Source organism: Sphaeramia orbicularis, chromosome 20 (genome assembly GCF_902148855.1).
Source record: "Sphaeramia orbicularis chromosome 20, fSphaOr1.1, whole genome shotgun sequence".
NCBI lineage: Eukaryota > Metazoa > Chordata > Actinopteri > Kurtiformes > Apogonidae > Sphaeramia > Sphaeramia orbicularis.
The window spans coordinates 33,467,953-33,488,892 of NC_043976.1; the positions used below are offsets into that span (position 1 = coordinate 33,467,953).

The following is a 20,940-nucleotide window of genomic DNA, read 5'->3' on the forward strand; positions in this document are numbered from 1 at the left end:
CCGAGGTTCCAAGTGATACTAAACCGTGACGTATAACACTGCAGACCACTGATTGGTCAGACAGTTGTTTCTGTGACCCGCCGTTTTACAAAAAACAGATGTGGAAGTGGACGGTAAATATAGCGGTACATTAATCCACATGATAACAGCCCAAAACTACACCATGGTCGGTCGAGGAGATTCAGTCTTAGGTGGCCGACGTAAAAATTCAGACAAGACAACACGCAACGAGCGAGTTTATCAGCAACTCTCTGAGCAGACGACACGGAAATAATGCGCCACATCGCTATGACGTCCAGGTACTGTAAAGTCAGTAGTATCCTGTAATGGAAACGGTCTCCAGGAATACCGAGTCGAGCTGGTTTCACGTAGTGAAAACGCGGCATCAGCGTCCATGTGAAACAACAGTGGAACCAATGTTTAGCAGCAGAGAAATGAAGGAAACAAAGCTTTGATTCAGGAGAATTGTGGTTGAATTTTTTTTTTTTGGATCACTTTGAGTCAATGAATTGTTTGCAGCTCTACTCAAATCTATGCAGAAATCTTTTACTTAGCATGCTTTCCATTACTGACAATGCAAATTAAATGACTTTTAACATACCCATGAATCCGTGTATCATTCGTTCTTTCCATATTCAATTGAGAATCCACAATCGGAAAATGGAAAAAATGACTCATTTCGTTATTACTCTGTTACTTCATTTGTATTGTACTGATGGGCCTCTTGGTCAGGTCTCCCTCGAAAAAGAGGTTTCATCTCAAGGGACTTCCTGGGTAAATAAAGGTTAAATAAAATAAAAAATTATTCATGTACCAATCAAAAATCAAAAAATAAGTTGTTTTTCATTGTTTCAATTGTATGCACAAATTAAAAATTGGAAATAAGCAAATGGGTCAGTGTATCTTTTGGTTATTGGATTTTCTTTTCAGTAACAAAAGAAAAACTAGTGGTTCATTGATTTTCATTTTAAAATAGAAGAATTAAGATTTAATCTCAAGATGTTTTTCTTTTTCAGTGTCAAAACAGATTAGCCAAATTTGGGGAAAAAAAAACAAAACACTGATTTTCATTTTCTCTTTCTAATAACAAAAATCCAGATTTCATATGAACTTAAAGATTTGTATAAACCCATCGTTCATAAGAATCTTTGTGACCTCAATGGAATTAGCGCTCTTTCCTTGAAAATGACAACATCCGGTTTCAGAAAGTGAAAAAAAATCTGCATTTTTGGTCCATTTTTCCATTTCTGTCAGGTAGTGACTTTTTTTTTTTAATAGAAAGAGAAAATGAAAATCGATCCGTTTTTAGAACTTGGTTTATCTGTTTTGACACTGAAAAAGAAAAACACCTTGAAATTCAATTTTAATTCTTCTATTTTAAAATGAAAATCAATTAACCACTAGTTTTTCTTTTGTTTCCAAAAAGAAAATCCAATAACCAAAAGATACACTGACCCAAATGGACCAAATGTCAGGTTTCATGTCGACATTTTTGGTGTCCGATTCGGAAGTTACTGACTTCTTCATGTGTTACGCGAAGTCGCATCTACTTAGATTGGCTACCATGGCCACACTGCATGAGACAAAACAACAATAACTGGAAGACCCTGCTGATTTTTTCAGTTGTCATGTCGTCGTCCTTGAGAGTAACGCGTTTGCTGCCTCTGAATAACACGAAATTCTCCATTACCGCAGAATACATTAGGCAGAATACTAGCAAACCTACGATTGTCCAGCTCAACTCACAAAGAAGTCAGTAACTTCTGGATCATACCAAATCAGATATCAAAAATGTCAACAAGAACCCCGACATTTGGTCCATTTGCTTATTTCCAATTTTTAATTTGTGCGTACAATTGAAAGGATGAAAAACAACACATATTTTGATTCGTACATGAATAATGAAATAACAAGTAATTTTTTTGTTTTTCAATTGTGGATTCTCAATTGAGTATGAAAAGAACGAATGATACACGGATTGCCATGTCCCCAAAGGCTCATTTTCTTTTTCATCCAATTGCTTTGTTACCACAACCGAACAAATTAGATGGCATGTTTTCAGAATTAGACCGAACTGACCTTTTAAATTTTACATCCACAGTTGTTCCTGAGTACGGACTGCTGTTTTACATTAACGTAAATTTGTTTTGTTCCCTCTTGCACTGAAAGCACTCAGATCCGCGACCCCAGTACCAAGTACCCATCAAAAGACACAGATACTTTTATTATGAGAAGAAGAATCACTGCAGCTTTTACCTTGATAACGGCATTTTAACGACATTATGTTTTCCTCCTTTCAAACACATTGAGCAACGTCATGTGCCGATATAAAATGAGATTTTTGAGGTTGGATGTTCACATTATGACTCTGAATGTACCCCATAAAAATTGGAGCGGACGGTTTGCCCCATTACAAAAACAACTGATCTGTTCCAAAACCACTTGAGACCACATTTTAGTGATTTGACTTTATTTGCCCAGCATTAAAGTAGAAATACTTGAGTCATACAGATGATTGCCTCATGTCATTGTAGCTGTATTTGTGCAACAGATAGCAGTAGCCAAACAATGTGATCAGATCTAAAGCAGATTTTGGAGATGTGAAAAGTGTAGCATTTTCCTCTGTGATAGTCATATCCTGGCCTGACCTCAACTGATTCTGAACTTTGGATCGGCTGTTCAAGAGAGAGCTCATTCACATGCCACACAGCATTAGCAACAAGCAAGTAACCATGGATACACTGCATTGGGTATCAGCCTCTCTCTCTCTCTCTCTCTCTCTCTCTGTTTTTACTAGCCCACAACTATCTTTTTCTTGTTTCAGTCCATTTCATCTTGACACTCCTGCCATTCCCCCCCCCCCCCTCGCTAGCCCTCTCGCTGTTACAATTTCATTTTCCACCTCTCTTCACAAGGATCAGTATTCCTGTCTGCAGCATGCACAGCGGCTCCTAAGACTACAGCGGACCAAAATCTCATCCGGCAGTCCCCATGGCAACCAAGTGACCAGAAAACAAGCATCATCCAGTGCTCAGACAGTGGTGATCTGGTCGACCACTCGAGTGCTGTCGTTCATCTCCACGCACTCCACTTCCTGTCTCTGCCCTTCTCCCCCGGGCCGATGCCCCCTGTTCTTTGAGGGGGGCAGGAAGGTGAGGAGCGTGGGCAGGAAAGCCAGCGTGTGCAGGGCCGAGCATCCGGCCGTGAGGGTGAGGCAGCGGAAGAGTGTGCGGGTGAGGTTGGAGCGTACGGAACCTACAGGCACCAGGGCAGCGCTGTAGCAGATGAGCGTCTGTAGAGAGGGCACCCCGTGTCTCTCGAGCGCCACTCGCACCCAACGAGTCCTGCTTTCGCCCCGGCCCGACGCGAAACCACAGAGCAGAGGGCCGCTGCAGTCCGCCGAGTGTCCGAGGGCGGAGATCAGACACAACACAGACATGCAGTCCAGCTCGACGCCCCATAAGGTCATGAAGCCTAACACTCCAAACTGGACGGAGAGGAGGGTGAGGCCCAGCCACACGGAGACCAGCGGCTCGACGACAGCTAGAGAGGACAAACCCAACAGGAAGAGCACCGCCAGCAGTGAGTGTCTGAGGGGCGAGCTGACCGCCGCAGCATAGCGGTCCAGGTACACGAAAGAGGGGTTGAAGATAAGGAAGCGGACTCGCGAGGTCAGTGACAGGCGGCGCAGTGTGTCCAGCAGCACTGACATCTCCTCGCGCTTGTTCTCCGTCGTCTTGGCGACCAGGAAGATGCGGGAGGCCGCCACGTCGGGCTCCTCGCCTTGACCGCGCTCCGCAAATATGATGTCGTCCCCGAAGTGAGCAAACTGCGGCTCGCGGAGGAAGAAGTGGCGCAGGGTGTGGGTGAAGTTTTCCCGCGGCTGGCTGGTGGACTGGTTGCGGTCCGACAGGTAGTTCAGGTAGGCCTCCAGCCAGCTGATCCGCTGAAAACCTTTGGCATATTCCAGGAGGTCACGCTGTACTGAGGAATTCCAGTAAGGGGCGCTTTCATAGATGTAGAATCCGATGACTGGGGAGTAGGAGCTGAAGTATCTGTGCTGGGCACGCGTGTACAATACTGTTGCTGTATCCATGGCAACCAGTGCACTCGGGTCAGAACCTTGGGCCACCTGTCGACGAGAACAGTGTCAGTGTCAGGGGTGTGTCTGCAGATCTTTCACAACAACTGAATAACATCATACGAGCACCAAGAAATAATACAAACAAATCAATCACAACAGTTATGAATGATATATCTATGACACCGGCATGAAAAACAAATCAGTCAAACAAACAGATCAGACAGTTCCTCTTTGTATGCAGGTCGCTGAAATTAAAGAGTTGAAGTCTGATGAATGCAGCGATAAATATTCAGTAAAGTATTTGGATTATTTACTTGAAGAAAAAGAACTACAAGTACACTGTGAAGTTCAATACATTTAAAAGTTTGGCATTCAAAACCTTACTTAAAACTATAATCAGTAAAATCTATTTAAGTAAATAAAGTAAAACGACTCTTCTGCAGCAAAATGGTCTCTGTCAGTGTTATAAGGTATATAAGATGCTTATTAGAGGTTTTACTGCTGCATTAATGTGCATGTTGAGTTTTATCACTGTAGATGTCTTAATTTTACCTCATTTTAAGTACTTCATGTACTGTTGCTTGGTTTAATCTACAGCAATGCATCATGCTTTAATATCATCATAGGTTTATAGTAGGGATGAGTAAAATGTAATTATGTATGGAATTATTCTTTTATCTGTTTATTTCTTTGTATTTTATGGATTGTCTGTTTTATCTTGTTGTACAGTGTCATTGGGTGTCTTGAAAGGCACTTATAAATAAAATGTATTATTACTATTATTATCATTATTATTATTATTATTATTATTATTATTATTATTACTACTACTATTAAAATGGGCCGACTCTTCTATCACAGTATATGCAAGTACTGTTATACATCATGATATATTAGGAATCAAGTAATTATCTAAAGTAGTCATAATGAATATCATCTCATTTTTATTTGTAACTTCAAACAGTGTCTGATTCCTTTTCACTTTCCTCTACGCATTTGTGTCGCTTTCATCCTAATTTCCTTCCTGCATCCATATCATGTAGAAGATGGAACTACTGCCAAACAGCGTGAAAGTTGTGATACGATATTAACAGCAGAATATAATATGAAACTACAGGAGTTTCATTTTATTGCAAAGTGCTAATTTGTAGTACTACTACCATGAAAAACCATGTATCGCTATAGCTCAGAACATCCAACTTTTCAGCTTCGAATCCACAAGGTTTTATTTAGTTTAAGTGGGAAGAGAATGTTTTCATTAGTGGAAGACCAATATATAGATTTTTTTTACAATATTGGCTATAGGCCTTAATTTTTTTTTTCGAAAATCAATATTTGATCAGTAGCAAAAATGTTTTAAGATATTTGATCAGGCACCTGTGTGGGCAGCACTTGAAGTTCAATAAATGTTAAAGGAGTACTATGTGTACGTGTATTTATAATTACCTCCACCAGGAGGTATTGTGATCGCTTTGCTTTGTGTGTTTGCGTGCGTATTTGTTTGTTTGTTTGTTTCTTTGTTACCAAGACAACTCCAAAAGTTATGGACGGATTTTCATGAAATTTTCAGGAAACATTAATACTGGCATAAGAAAGAATGATTACATTTTGGTGGTGATCATGAGGGGGGAAGACAGATCTGTCTTGGCGGAGGTCTGCGCTCTCTGTGTGCTTTTCTTGTTTCATTTATATTGCTGCATAAAAATCTTAATTATCTGAGTGTTTCAATTGTATTTTATGGTCAATGTGCTTTAAAAAAAAAAAAAAAGGCCTCAAATATCGGCCAAAAAATTGGCTGTAGATATTGGCCATCAACTGACCAAAAAAAAAAAAAAAAAAAAAAATCGGCATCGGCTTTAGAGAAAACATATCGATCGACCTCTAGTTTCCATCCCGTAATGGAGTGATTAATTCTTTATTTTATTGCAAACATTCAAAATCAACACATTCAGATATGTTTTTCCATTGGGCAGAAAGTAGACTGAAAAGTACAGTTCATAAAAACTATGCAAAAGATGATCAGAGAAATGAGTTTAAGCATTAAGTTGCATAAAATTCTCAAGCACAGTCTTATGTTCACTAGTAAAAGTGCTTCAGTACCACGACTGGTTAATGCAAATGAGGATGAAGCTTATATTTTCAAGAAGTTTTGCCATGATATTTCATTCAGGGCACCACTGTGATGCAGCACTTTTGCCTCAACAAGAAGGTCCTGGGTTCAATTTCTGTGTGGAGGGTGCCCCTGCTTCCTCCTGCCATCCAAAGACATGCACTTTAATAGGTTAATTCTACATATAATAGGTTAGTTCTACATATAAATCACCCAAAGGGGTAAATGATTGTCTCTGTGGTCCTGAGGTGAACTTGCAACACATCCAGGGTGTATCCCACCTTCACCTGTTGGTAGCTGGGATAGACTCTGGCACAACCCCCACAGTTTAGGACGCACCGATCCGATACCAGTATCGGGCATCGGCTCAGATACTCTGTGTGTGTACTTGTATTCGTACTCGTAAAAGTAATCTGATACAAATGCACCGATACCACTTACAGCTGTGTGACATTCACAGTTCAGTGCAGCAGGTACGAGGAGGAGGAATAATGTGTGGGGAGTGTGAAGAGTGTGGAGATTTTTCAAAATAAATGCCAGTGATAAAAGTAACACTGACTGTAAGTAATGTTAAAGACACAGACAGATACGGATGCAGTGTTCTGTCCGTCCTCTGCGTACATTCCATCCGTTTTTCAGGTGTTAGCGGATGCGTACCCAGACGGAGAATACCAGTGAGAACCATGGAGGTAGAGGATCTGTTCAAAGAGCGACTGTGTGAGTTAGTGAAAACTACTAATATATTTATGACAACTACCCAGGGCTGGGCTGGGGGTATGAAGCGGTGCGGACCCCCGCCAGCAGAAGTTAAAACGAAACTTATCGCTCATTTATCTTTTCTCTACCTGCTGAAGCTTCGCCTTTAAACCTTACTAGCGAAAATGCTGCATTATTAGTATCGCATTAGTGTCACCTCTGTCGTCTCCATGTTTGTTATTACTGACTTTCTTTGTCTCAAAAAACTTTACTCTTCTTCGTGGTATTTGTCCAGTATGGTTAATTAAGAGCGGCGCCCTCTGGTGGATTAATTGACAAACGCTCATTCCAACACATTAAATGTCAGTAGCAACACCTTGTTCCAGTCAGACTAACGACAATGACAATTAAGCACATTTACAAAAGGAACTAAGAACTGGAATGGGGTTATTAAGTACTCGTATCGGTACTCAGTATCGGCAACTCAAATGCAAATACTCGTACTCGGTCTGGAAAGAAGTGTTATCAGTACATCCCTACCCACAACCCTCACAAGAACTCAGCGATTCAGAAACAGGTGAGTCTGATTACTGTTATATAGGCCTGTGGTTAATATCAAGCTGGACTTAACCCATAAACATCCACCGCTGACCAAAACCATCTAATGATGTAAATGTTTAATACCTGTTGCTCAACTACTCCTATCAATCCATGTAAATAATTGGTGTAAAATACAGTTTGTCATCTTTTCATGGTCATCAGACATGACCCATTTGGACGTTCAGAGGTTCCGTAGTGAATGTGGAACATCCACAGAAGCAGCACTGGGTCTTTATGTGTTAATGTTGTTGTGGTGTGCGTCTCACCTGCAGGAAGCCCATCAATCCAAAGGAAATGTAAACCAGATACAGCAGAACCACAAAGGGTTTGACATAGGTGTTAGTAATCCAGTCTCCGTAGCAACGCCGCACACAGCCCAGCAAAAGGTGGGAGTCCTGAGGATGAGGGTCCGTGCTGGCTGTGGAATGTTGATGAGGGTGTGGATGTGTATGCGTGGAGTTCGCCATGTGACCGTGTCCATGCGCCGTAGGGTTGTTCGCTGTGTGCGGGTGCGTGTGAACATGTGTGTGATTCAAGTTGGAGTTCGTAGTGTGAGTATGTCCATCAGTGTGGGGCGGGTTGGTATTTTGGGTCTCATCCTGATATCGAGTGTACATCAGACATCTGTACCAGGCTGGTTTGGAGTCCAGTCGATCCGGTTTGGGGACTCGCCGGCAGAAGCAGCCGTGTCTGTAACCGGTTTCTAGGTAGCCAGTGAAGACCAGGCAGGAGCTGTAGAAAGACAGCATGTAAACGTAGCTGATGGTGACGGCCAGGGCGGCGGTGCGGCAGAAGAGCCGGACGGCCTCCATGTTGGTGAGCGGTGAAGCAGCCAGGCCCAAGGTCATGAGGTGGATCATGGTGGAGCCGGAGAAGCGCAGCATGACGTCCTCAAAAACACTCGCCACGCGTTCCTTCACGTGCTGGTCCTCCCTGGTCCGCCTCCACGATGACAGCATTTCAAAGGAGCCAAAGAGCCCATGACCTGGTGGAAAACAGGAAGGAATGAGGGAATTATATCACAGATTCATGTTTGTTTTTTTATTTTTCTATTTAGGCAGACCACCACAGCCCTAAGAGCAAATATTCCATGATCCCTCAAAGAATTAGGAGTTATACTTCTTCCCACTCCTTTTCGAGCCCAAAAAATATTGTATTTATTTATTTGTTTTGACCATGTTGTATGATTCTTTGTTATCTGATGATTCTATGTGCTCGAAATAAACTACTACTACTACAGGGTGGGGAAGCAAAATTTACAATATTTTGAGGCAGGGATTGAAAGACAGTGTATGACCAATGAGTTTTTTGAAAGTCATGAGAATTCATTTGCCACAAGAAAATTGACATAATAGAAAATGTTTTTATTCTATGTGTCCTCATTCTTTCTCAATAACTGCCTTCACACACTTCCTGAAACTTGCGCAAGTGTTCCTCAAATATTCGGGTGACAACTTCTCCCATTCTTCTTTAATAGTTTTGCTCATAGTCATTCTCTTCTTTCCATTATAAACAGTCTTTATGGACACTCCAACTATTTTTGAAATCTCCTTTGGTGTGACGAGTGCATTCAGCAAATCACACAATCTTTGACGTTTGCTTTCCTGATTACTCATATGGGCAAAAGTTTCTGAAAAGGTATGGATAATAGTGTTAGGTATGATTATGACATCAATATATGTTTGGTTTCAAAACAATTGACGTAGTGCCTGCTGAGAAAAAACAACTAAATGTTCATTGTAAATTTTGCTTCCCCACCCTGTACTACTACTACTACTACTAATTATGCAACCTACCCCTTTACTGGCACAACATTTTTCTTTTTTTTCTTTTTTTATATTTCCTATGCTGTTTTTATCAGATTTTAGTTTGTCTTTGTTTTTATGATGGTTGTATTTTGTTGTTCTTAGCCCGCTCTGCACCCTGTGTTATCACTGTTTTTCTTATTTCCCTGTTTTATGATTCGTGTACGGCACTTTGGCCAACTATAAAGTTCTTAAAGTGTTTTATAAATAAAGTTGGTATGGTATGGTATTAGAGTGTTTACAATAGAGAGAATTGTGCCATGAATGATAATGTGCTGGACTGCATGTCATATTTTGCTAAACCTACTTTTATTAGTCTTTGGTTCATTTATTTGCGTATTTGGACCCTAATAGTTCGTAAAGTTTGAATTTGAATGCTCCAGGTGCTGCGAAGCTATCTTTATATTAATTTTTGGCAAAAATTGAGTGAATTTCTACAACCCGTTTCAATTCCTTCTTAATTTGTTACATTTTATAACTAGTCACAACATTTGCACATATAAGGTCAAGACTTCTGACGAACATTTCTCCAAGTACGACATAATTGTTTATCAACAACAGCAATAATAGTTCATAATGAAAATATGTCCAAACTTCGAGCAGATGACCTAAAGTTGTTGGTTGAAGGTTGTTCAACCAACAACCCCTTCAACCAACGTCCCCTTCAACCAGTTGTTGGTTGAAGGGGACGGAGCAGCACAACCAACAACCTGGAGGGGGTGGGGCATGAAGTGGCTCATTTGCATTTAAAGGCCAAGCGCTAAAAACAACATTTCTGGTGTCATTACTCAGAAATAGGGTTGAAGACGGACCTGTGGAGTTGAATTAATGAAGAATTCAGACCCAAGTATAGCATTTACAGTTTATGTAGACCACAGGGAAATGTTTTAAATTCATAATTCCATTTAAAAAAGCAAAAACTCACTTACTGACAGCTTTGTGTGACCACTAGAGGGAGTAGTGAGTCACACAGTTTCCCATAGTGGGGAAACTAACATCAAAGGGCCTTTGACTGTGATCAGACTGGATGAGAACCACTAAAAAACAACTTTTCGAGGCAAAGAAAGTGACAAAGTGATAAAAGCTAGAAACACTGTTGTCGTTTTCGCCACTGGACACGGTTCTAAATGAAAAGAATGGAGTTTGGTCCTGAAATGGTAGTGTTTCTTCCACACGGGTGAGTTCTGAGGTTTATGACGGTATAAAGTTATGATGTGATGTTATCATCTTTGCATAGTTGTCGTTTGTTGATCCACGGTTCAGACTAAACTGTGACAGTTCTGAACTTGTTCGGACGATTCCAAACAGATCTGTAGTTCAGCTATTGACAACACAAACCGTACCGAAAACAGAGGTGATTTGTGGATTTACTGTGGCTGTTTTCTGTCTCAAAACAATCAACCCTTTTTTTTTCTTTTTCTTTTTTTACATATTCGGCACTCTGCGGACAGCAAATCAATAATTTCATTGTACTGGGAACATATTTCTTAACTGTGCATATGACAATGAACGCTTTGAATCTTGAATTTCAATCCTGACTGAACTGTGAATATGCGAAGTGACAGATGTAACACCGTGAAAGAACATTAACTGTGACTTAACCAGTCCCACTTGAGAAATTAAAGCACTGCTGTGGAATGCAAGATTATAATGTAAGACTGAAGCAACAGGTTACTTCAAAAATATAATAAGCCAAGACAGGGAAAAATTACACAAAAAGTAGGAAACATTTACACCTACGATTATTTACAGAATAAGGGATTAATTACAGGTCCATGTCCATACTCATTTGCATCCACATAAATGTTTATAGACTCATGCAGCGGTTTTCTTATGGTTTACTCTGTCTTGGTTGCCATGGCAAATGTGAGTCACCAGTTGCACCCCCCCCCCCCCCCCCCCCGACTATCCCTTCATCCAGTGACCTCACCATGTCGAAACACTTAACACCTTCGCAGAGGCGTGACGTACCAGCGCCTCAGGCGTGGGAGTTACTGAGAAAAGTCTGTGCATCTGTGCGTGTGTTTGTGTGCATATTTTAGAACGAGGGAACTTGAGCCAGTGTGGAAGAGTGAAGGGGGGGGGGGGGGGGCAGATGTTACTGCTGCAAAGAGGGAAGGTGAGAGAAAAGAGAGAGATGCCTGACCGAAAAGGTTTGGATATTTACCCTCACCCTGAGACTGGTTGATGTGGACTGGTGATATATACGCTTACACAGCTGCCGTAAGATGTGAGAGAAAATATCTTTAAAAAAGTACTGACTCAGTCCAGTCTATGGATTTCATTATAGTTTTATAAGATAGATTTCAGATTGTATGTTAAAACTTATGTAGGTAGAAAACTCTTCTCTCTATCCAAATAAAAAGTCTAAATAGAGATATGAAATGTATGGAAAAATTAATATGTATATTTATGCATTTGGGAGACACTTTTTTCCAAAGCGATTTACAGGGGAAAAACCAAAAATAAGAAAAAAATAATACAAGAACAGAAAACAGCTGTACAATTAAAACAGTGTCGTACAGACGAATAAAAAGACTAAATACAAGAATAGATTAAAAAGACATAAAAGCAGCTGTACAATTAAAAAACAGTGAAATAAAAATACCAATTAAAACAACAGAATAAACAATAAACAATTAAGCTAAATAAGTTATGGGAGTGGTCATTAGGGCTGCACGATTAATCAAATTTAAATCGAAATCATGTTATTTAATTAGGACGATGTTTAAAAAAGGGTAATTGTCAAATTGAATTTCATCTCTCTCATTAGGGATGTACCGATTCCTCTTTTTTCCAGACTGAGTACAAGTACAAGTACTTATATTTGATTACTTGCTGATACCCAGTACGGATATGAGTTCTTAACTCCTTTTGAAAATGTTCTTTATTGTCATTGTCATTAATCTGACTGTAACAAAGTGTTGCTACTGACATTTAATGCATTGGAATGACTGTTTCTCAATTAATCCACCAGAGGGCGCCGCTCTTAATTAACCATACTGGACAAAATAAGTTTTTTTTGAGACGAAGAAAGTCAATAATAACAAACATGGTGCGACAGAGGAGGTAATACTAATGTGGATACTAATGTTGATATTGATGAGGGTAGTTGTCATAAATGTATCAGTAGTTTTTTACGAACTCACACAGTCACTCTTTGGAAAGATCCGCTACCTCCACGGTTCCTGGTTGTACTGCTCCGTATTCTCCGTCTGGATACGTATCCGCGAGCACCCGGAAAACAGACAGAATTGTGTATAGAATGTAGACAGCGAATGTCACACTGCCGTAAACAGGGGTGTAAGAAAATATCGGTATCGCAATATATCGCGATATTTCACTTCACGATACTGTATCGATATTAAACAGTACTGTATCGATATTTTAGGTAATTAGTCAAATGGAGATATGGCAGAGTTTCATTTTTGTTTTTTGATTTTCAGGCTCTTTTATTTCTATTTTCACATGGGTATTTTGCTCTGTTGTTCGTTTACTACAAAAGTAGTATTGCGATATTGCAGGTCATAAATGTAGTTTTTTGAAATTGATAACGCTGTTTTGTTAAATAATGGATAATTCAAGCATCCTAAAAGCACTTTTTACTGTCTGAAAGAGGCAAATGTTTGTTTTTTATTGGGGATATACAAAAATAATGTTGTGATGTTGGATGATTCAGGGACTGAACAGTATGGATTCTTTTCGCAATAGAGTCCAAACATTTAAGCAGGATCTTAATCCGTAATGTCTGTAAAACATTATTGATTTATTGATTTATTTGTGTGTTTTTTGTACTGGTAAAGCCGAATGTTAAAAATATATTTATCCAAATATCCAAATGCTGCACTATAAGTTTTTCCAAGAAATAATAATAAAAAAGCAACAAAACAAAAAATATCGCCTTATTAATAGTATCGTGATATAGCGCAATATATCGTATTGTGATCCTAGTATTGTGATTTGTACTGTATCACCATATTCTTGCCAATACATACCCCTTGCCGAAAAGTGGTATTGGTGTGTTTGTATCGTAGCACTTTTACGAGTATGAGTAGAAGTACACACGCTCAGTATCGGCCCGATACCTGTGTTATGTTCTGATGCACCTTTATTTTTCCCCCTTTGTCTTTTGTGGGTTTTTTGTTTTAATTCTTACTTGACACTTTCAGGTGATTATTGCTCTCTCTGTTATTTTTTCGCCTTGATAGCATTTTTGTAAAATATTATGTATTTAGTGTGTTTTTTAATAGGTGGCCAATTGGTTTTCCCACCGGCAAAGCCTATAAATTGGACCGGCGCTGGGCTCTCTCTCTCTCGCCTCCTGCTCTCTCCTCCTCCTCCAGCGATGCCGGCATCCGGAGCGCAAACATCGAGGTGCGCGTCCGCTCCACGCAAGTTGTCACACCAGCGGGGCTTTTGTTAGCCTTTTGTTAGCTTGTCCTTTTTGTTTGGCCAGGCGGATCCGGACGTCCTGTTTTCGCATTTTCTTTTGTTAGTACTTATTTTATGGTTGTTTTTTTTTGATAGGGTAGCGGTGTGCTGGCACCTCCTACAGCCCTGTATAGGGTTGGCCTGTCCAGCGCACCGTCCTTATGTTTATTTTGCCAGTCCACTCTGGTCTTTTCCTTTGTTACTTTGGGCAGGGGGTTTAAAAGGGGTTTTGATTCTGCTTAATTAAAATCAGCTGGTTTTCAACAGAAGAGAATCGACGAAGAACGAAAATAAATGCAATACAATAAAATAGGGCTGTGCAATTAATCGAAATTCAGTTACGATTTTGATTACGACACTCAACGATTGCAAAAATTATGTAATCGAGAAAAAACGATTATTAATTTTGAGTTTTAATTCATGTGCACGCAAGCTACCATGAGTTGCTCGGCCCCACCCCCCTCTAAGCTACAGCTGCCAGCTAGCTGGCAGGTCCACCTCAAGAGGAAAGTTGTACCTAGCGGTCTGGAAAAATGGCGGGAGAATCACAGCAGAAGCGCTTGGTAAACAAAAAAGGCAAGTCCAATTCAATTGTATGGAATCACTTTGGGTTTGATGAAGAAGACGAAGCAAAAACTCATTACGTGCAAAACGTGTTTCGTAGTCGTGTCCGCACCGACCGCTAACACAACAAACCTTTTAACAATCTAAAGTTTAACCACCGCGACCTTTATGATAATCTGATGAAAAACCAAAACACACACACACAAAAAAAAAAAAACTATGTCTACAACTACGTCCGGAATGCAATCTTCAATCTCCGAATCTCTTTACGCTGCAACTCCCTACTCATCAACGTTGGAGAGACACCAAAAGAAAACAGACTCCATTGTCCATTACCTGGTTAAAGGTATGTGCTCCATTTACACCACTAACAACTGGGGCTTCAGACAAATGGTGAATCCACTGGACAAACTCTATGTTTTGCCATCAAGACAACATTTTACACAAGCTGCTACTACACTGAACATACTTGAATTTATAATTTGCACTTTACGTGAGTTTTTTGTTTTGTTTTGTTTTTATTGCTACAGTTCTATGGCAAGTCTATAGCAGTTTAATTACCCTGCACTATTTGTTTAACAAAGGGAACATACTTGAATTTATAGTATACTTATTTGCATTCAAAGATTTTTTTGTTTCGTACAAAAGTGAACATACTTTGTTTTAGTATTTAAAAGCTTTGTTTATGTTTAAAGAGTATATTTTACATTGTTTTGCAAGAAAAAAATAACCAACTTTAAGGTTAACAAATAATTGTTTTTAATAATCGTGATTTCAATTATTGCCAAAATAATTGTGATTATTATTTTTTTCTACAGGGTGGGGAAGCAAAATTTACAATATTTTGAGGCAGGGATTGAAAGACAGTGTATGACCAATTAGTTTTTTGAAAGTCATGAGAATTTATTTGCCACAAGAAAATTTACATAATAGAAAATGTTTTTATTCTATGTGTCCTCCTTCTTTCTCAATAACTGCCTTCACACGCTTCCTGAAACTTGTGCAAGTGTTCCTCAAATATTCGGGTGACAACTTCTCCCATTCTTCTTTAATAGTATCTTCCAGACTTTCTCGTAATAGTTTTGCTCATAGTCATTCTCTTCTTTACATTATTAACAGTCTTTATGGACACTCCAACTATTTTTGAAATCTCCTTTGGTGTGACGAGTGCATTCAGCAAATCACACACTCTTTGACGTTTGCTTTCCTGATCATATGGGCAAAAGTTTCTGAAAAAGTATGGATAATAGTGTTAGGTATGATTATGACATCAATATTTGTTTGGTTTCAAAACAATTGACGTAGTGCCTGCTGAGAAAAAACAACTAAATGTTCATTGTAAATTTTGCTTCCCCACCCTGTATAATCGAGCAGCCCTCCAATAAAATATGTTCTTTCGGATTATACTCCTCGACTCCCGGTGTCCTTTGTAAATATGTTTCACCTTTTGGGTTGTAACAACCTGATACTGGTATCGGCATCGGTTCATCCCCATCTCATGTCTCAGGGCTGCATGCCTCCAGGCTGCCATAGGCTCCTCCTCCTAACTATAACAGCAGTCTCCACAGTCTTTGGGCTCCACATACCAGTACAAAAATTCTGTTTGCTAAGGAGAGCGAGAAGTTGGTTGCTAAAAACAGCAAGAGTAAGTCGGTTGTGTGGAATTGGTACGGCTTCGAAGTTTCCGATGAAGACCAAACCATTCCCCGCTGCAAACTCAGCCTGAAGGCGGTATCAGTCAAAGACAGCAGCACAACCAACTTTTTTCAGCACCTCAAACATCATCACACACCAGAGTGGGAGCAGTGAGTTGCATTGTGGGCTGCACACAATGCCGACTAAAAAGCCACTACCAGCCAAAATCGAAAATCGAGTTCTTAGAGGAAAAAATAAATAAATCGAGATTTTACTTTTGGCCAAAATCGTGCAGCCCTAGTGGTCATGTTGCTTCTGTGATGAGAAGAGCAGTAGAGTTAAATTCAAGAGATCTTAATATTTATCCATAATTAAAGCTCTCACTTGGGATTGGGGTAGATTTTCTAGACTATAGTCATCATAAATGTATATATTCAAGAGGAGCTGCAGAAGTCTATTGCTTTTTTTGAGACTACTTGAATAACAATATGTTGAAAAGTGACTGTGTTTTTTGTAGTAAACGGTACATTTTTTAAGGTTCATATAATAATGATGGTTCTTAAGAGGAAAAAGCCAGTATCACCGTTCAACACCGTTGGAAATACACTATTCTGAGCTTTGTTAAACACTGCAAATCTTACAGTGAACATGAAAGTCAAAGTAATAAAACCCTACATAAATGACTCTAGAACCAAACATGAAAAGGTAGTGATTCTAGGGATAATTTTATTTATTTATTTTTCACTATTACTGTCCCTCTTACTTAAATATCACAAGGTCTGCTCATAATTTTAAAACTTGTCATCAGTGCAAAGTAACAATGAACAACAGAGAAGATTTTTTAAAATATGATCTTTGTTAAATCAGGCATGCAGGTTCTAAGTCTGAAATTATCATTTTTCCTGCATATTTGAAGCAAATGTCTCTTGTCTTATATCCACAATCTGAATATAATATGTACTAAATTTGACAATTTTACTTAGATATGAACATCAAACCCAAAGAACAAAAATCCTCAGTATCAGAACCTACTAGTTCGGCTCAGTTGTTCCAAAATGTTTCAGGCTCTGTCTCTTGTTCTTGTGAGTTATGAAGGTTTCCCACTGTGGAACCAACAGTGTCACCATCATGTTTGGGTTGTAACCCTTTGGTACCTGGTTTCCATTTCAGAAATATCTGGATGAAATTGTTCACCTGCTCATTACTTACATTAGAGTAAAAAAAAAAAAAAAAATCGAGTTGGAGTGGGGGAGATGAATTTTGATGACATTTTGCAGTCTGTCTGTTCATATACTTTATTCTGTCCTCAACTTTTTGATCAGAATTTGTTGCTTTATCAGAGTGCTCGATCTTTTATCCATAAAAATTCCAGACTTTTTCAAAACTGCCCGCCCCCCCGCCCAAGTACTTGACTCTATGTTCTTTTATACTTGCGTACCTACTTTTTTGGTTAAGATTGTACCTGTTGAGTGAAGTACAAAAGTTCATTTTAATAAATGAATGAATGCATAACTTGCAGTAAATTGTGTTTTACAGAGAAATGTTTTCAAAACTTATGAAAATCCCAAAAGTGCATGGATATCACACAGACAAGTTTTACTAAAATTATTCCAGTACTGACCGGTTAGTAAAATCATATCAAATTTTTTATATTTATGCTTTCCTCATGTATTTCTTATCTTACAAGATTATGTGCCATTGAGCATACTCTAAAATTCGACTCTGAAATAAAACAGTTTTCTATACTTTATTCAGACTTTCACATGAAATTCCAGACTTTTCAAGGTCTGGAAAACAGCATTTCAAAATTCCATACTTTTTAAGACTTTCAAGACCTGCACAAGCACCCTGGTTATTGTATTCTTAACGAGTTGATCCGCTTTGTGATTTTTTTTTTTTTTTTTACATTTTATTTCTTTTTGTTTGGTTTTTTTTTCCTGTTAGTTTTGTATATGCTCTGTTCTATATAAAAGCAACAATTCCGATTGTTTAGACCTTATTTCTGAACTATTGCTGAAAACAATAAAAAATACAAAAAATAACTGTAATAACTAGTTGATCATAATTTGTTGCTCAGTGGTTGAACTGAAAATGTTGCACCACTTGCACAAATGAATCTTAGGGCTTGAGGGGAATACAGGATCACCAATGAGTTCTCCAATCTGGACCCAATGAAAATTCTGGCTTTCAGCTTTGCATCAGTTTGGACTGAACCAAATTTATCTATCGGGTATTGAAAACCATCTGAGTTTTTAACATTTAGAACAGGGATGTCAAACTCATTTTAGTTCAGGGGCCACATTCAGCTAAATTTGATTTGAAGTGGGCCGAACGCGTGAAATAATAACATATAAATAATGTCAACTCCAAACTTTTCTCTGTATTTTACAGTGAGAAAAGTCAAATTAAACAATGAAAATGCTGACATCTACAAAGTGTCCTTTCAAACAATATGAATAACTTGAACAAACTGAAAGAATAAGTGTAATTTTAACAATATTCTGCTTCAGTTTATCATTTATGCATGTATATTATAACTTACAGATCACAGTGGATCTACAAACACACAAAACATTTAGCATCAGGCAGAATATTATTAAAATTGCACTTATTTTGACATTTTAGGTTCTTCACATTTGTTCAGATTATTCACTTTTTTTTGTGAAATTATACTTTGTTTTAGAGTAAATACATGAAAATATTTACATTTACAAAGAGAAAAATGTGGAGTTGTGAGTATTTATAGATTATTATGATCGTATTTTACTGGTTTGACCCACTGGAGATTGAACTGGTCTGCATGTGGAACCTCAACTAAAATGATTAATTTCGTAATATCTATTTTTGCATTTCACAAATTCATCCCAAGGGCCGGACTGGACCCTTTGACGGGCCGAATTTGGCCCCCGGGCTGCATGTTTGACACCTGTGATTTAGAATTTATAGAACTAAAACACAGGTATGATGCTACTAATGGATGTATACTTCCATTAGTAGCAGGATGGACTTCCCTGGAGGTCCTCTACAGCTCACACTGTCTCAGGAGGGTGCGGAATATTATCAGGGATGCAACGCACCCTGGTTTTCCACTTTTTGAACTTTTACCCTCTGGCAGATGCTTCTGGACACTAAAGGCCAGCACAAACCATCTGAAAAACAGTTTTTATCCCAGGGCCATAATTGCACTGAATACTGCTGGACATTAACCCTTTCATGCACAAATTATGAGAACCTTAATCAAAAATTTTTCCTGAGTGTGTTTATTCCTCTTTAGGCCTGAAAAAAAACAATGCGATTGAAAATTTTCTTCTGAAAAATAAAAAAAAATAAATAAATAAATAAAATAAAAATAATTTAACAAAAATTAAAAAATACATTAAAAAAATAATACTGGAAAAAAAAAATTCTTATGAACCTATTTTTCATGAAGTTGCAAAAATGTCCAGTCAGCTGGACACCACACGTTTAATTTTTGATGCGCAGAAACATGTATTTACTGATAAACTGTGTGAAAACTATGGGGAGAGCTTGTGATTCTGGGGGTTTATGCTCAGGAGAGATCTACATAATGTTACCAATTCATGTCAGAAAAGATATGTAGTGTCTTAAAACTGTAATAAAGATATGTGTAAAAAAAAAAAAAAATGAAAAGAACAAAACCCATGAATATACAAGAGAACAGCTCTAGAATAGCTGTCCACTGTAGTGACCGGTATGCATGAAAGGGTTAATTAATTGTGTGGAATGCTGAATGTTGTCCAGAGTATATGATGTTTTATGTCTCTTTTATACTTCTAGTAACTCTTTTTTTTTTTTTTTTGTATGCTGCTTTTTAGATATTTATTCCATCACGGTTTTCTTTTTATATTTTATTTTTTATACTCTTTTATATACATTATTTATACTTTTTTTTATGGCATCTAGGACGATTGCACTTTTTAATTTCATTGTACCTGTACAATGACAATAAAGACATTCTATTCTATTCTATTCTATTCTATACTGATTTGTGCAGAACTGAAAATCCTGATTCGCTGGATAAAAACTTGTTTCAGAAATGGAATCAGTGTACCTGATTTAAGTCAAATTAGGTATTTTCCTTCCAGTAGCAAAATCATTGTTGGCCAGTATAATCAGTTTGTCTCTCCTGCTTTAGTTCTTGGTAGAAGTGTCTATCGTACTGATTCACACATGAGGGTTCTTGGCAGCGAATTTTCAGCGCATCAAAATAACACAATTTTTTCGACATAACTCGTGGGTTTTTAAACTAAACCTTAACAGATGAATTATGATGTATTTTCTAACATTGGGTGGTAAAAGAACTTGAAGAAATCCATCCTTCAACAGCCATCAAATATCCTGTATGTTCTTCATCTGTCTCTGCTTGTTCCAGTTCTCTTCCAACACATGCCTTTTTCTGTCCTCCTCCCACCTTTTTCGGTGTGCCCACATGCAGAATTTTTTTTCTTGCCTCTTCTCTGTCTAACTCCAGTTTAACTTAATTTTCTGCAACAAGGATCTTTGTCTCATCCCCCCAGTTGAAGTGGTACGGTATTTCATAGAACCACCTCTACGTCTGTCTCTATTCCCTCGTCTCTTCTATTCTCCTCTCTGCGGTTATTTTAAGCCTAACAGCAGCCTTTCCGCCCACACATTACAGAGTAATTATGGTATAGACAACATGAGTGAAGGAGTGGTTATGCACATCCTACAGTATCTATTATACATGCACCAGAAGATACTGAATTTCTGCATGTTGCGGAAAAAATTATTAGACTACCCTTTGTTTTCTTCAATTTCTGGTTCATTTTAATGCCTGGTACAACTAAAGGTACTAAAGGTTTGGACAAATATAATGATAACAAAAATATCTCAAAAGAGTTTAATTTCAGAGCTAATATCTAGCCATTTTCCATGGTTTTCTTGATAATAACCAAATTCATTTAAGTTCTTGCATCAATAACTATGGCACTGTACTGACAAAAACAGTGTTTTCAGGCATTCCATGTTTTGTT

The 20,940-nt window shown here is 38.4% G+C and overlaps 1 protein-coding gene across 3 annotated transcripts in view; it reads right to left on the reverse strand.

The window, feature by feature from the left end:
• Nucleotides 1–2,447: 2,447 nt before the first annotated feature.
• Nucleotides 2,448–20,940, reverse strand: part of ptchd1 (patched domain containing 1) — a 150,105-nt gene continuing 131,612 nt past the window's right edge. For all 3 annotated transcript variants that reach the window (XM_030123295.1, XM_030123294.1, XM_030123293.1), the window contains 2 exons: nt 7,757–8,475; nt 2,448–4,132 (listed from right to left, as the gene is read on the reverse strand). In XM_030123295.1, the coding sequence (XP_029979155.1) occupies nt 3,032–4,132; nt 7,757–8,475 (1,820 nt within the window). In that variant the 3' untranslated portion in view covers nt 2,448–3,031. The remainder of the gene's footprint in view (nt 4,133–7,756; nt 8,476–20,940) is intronic.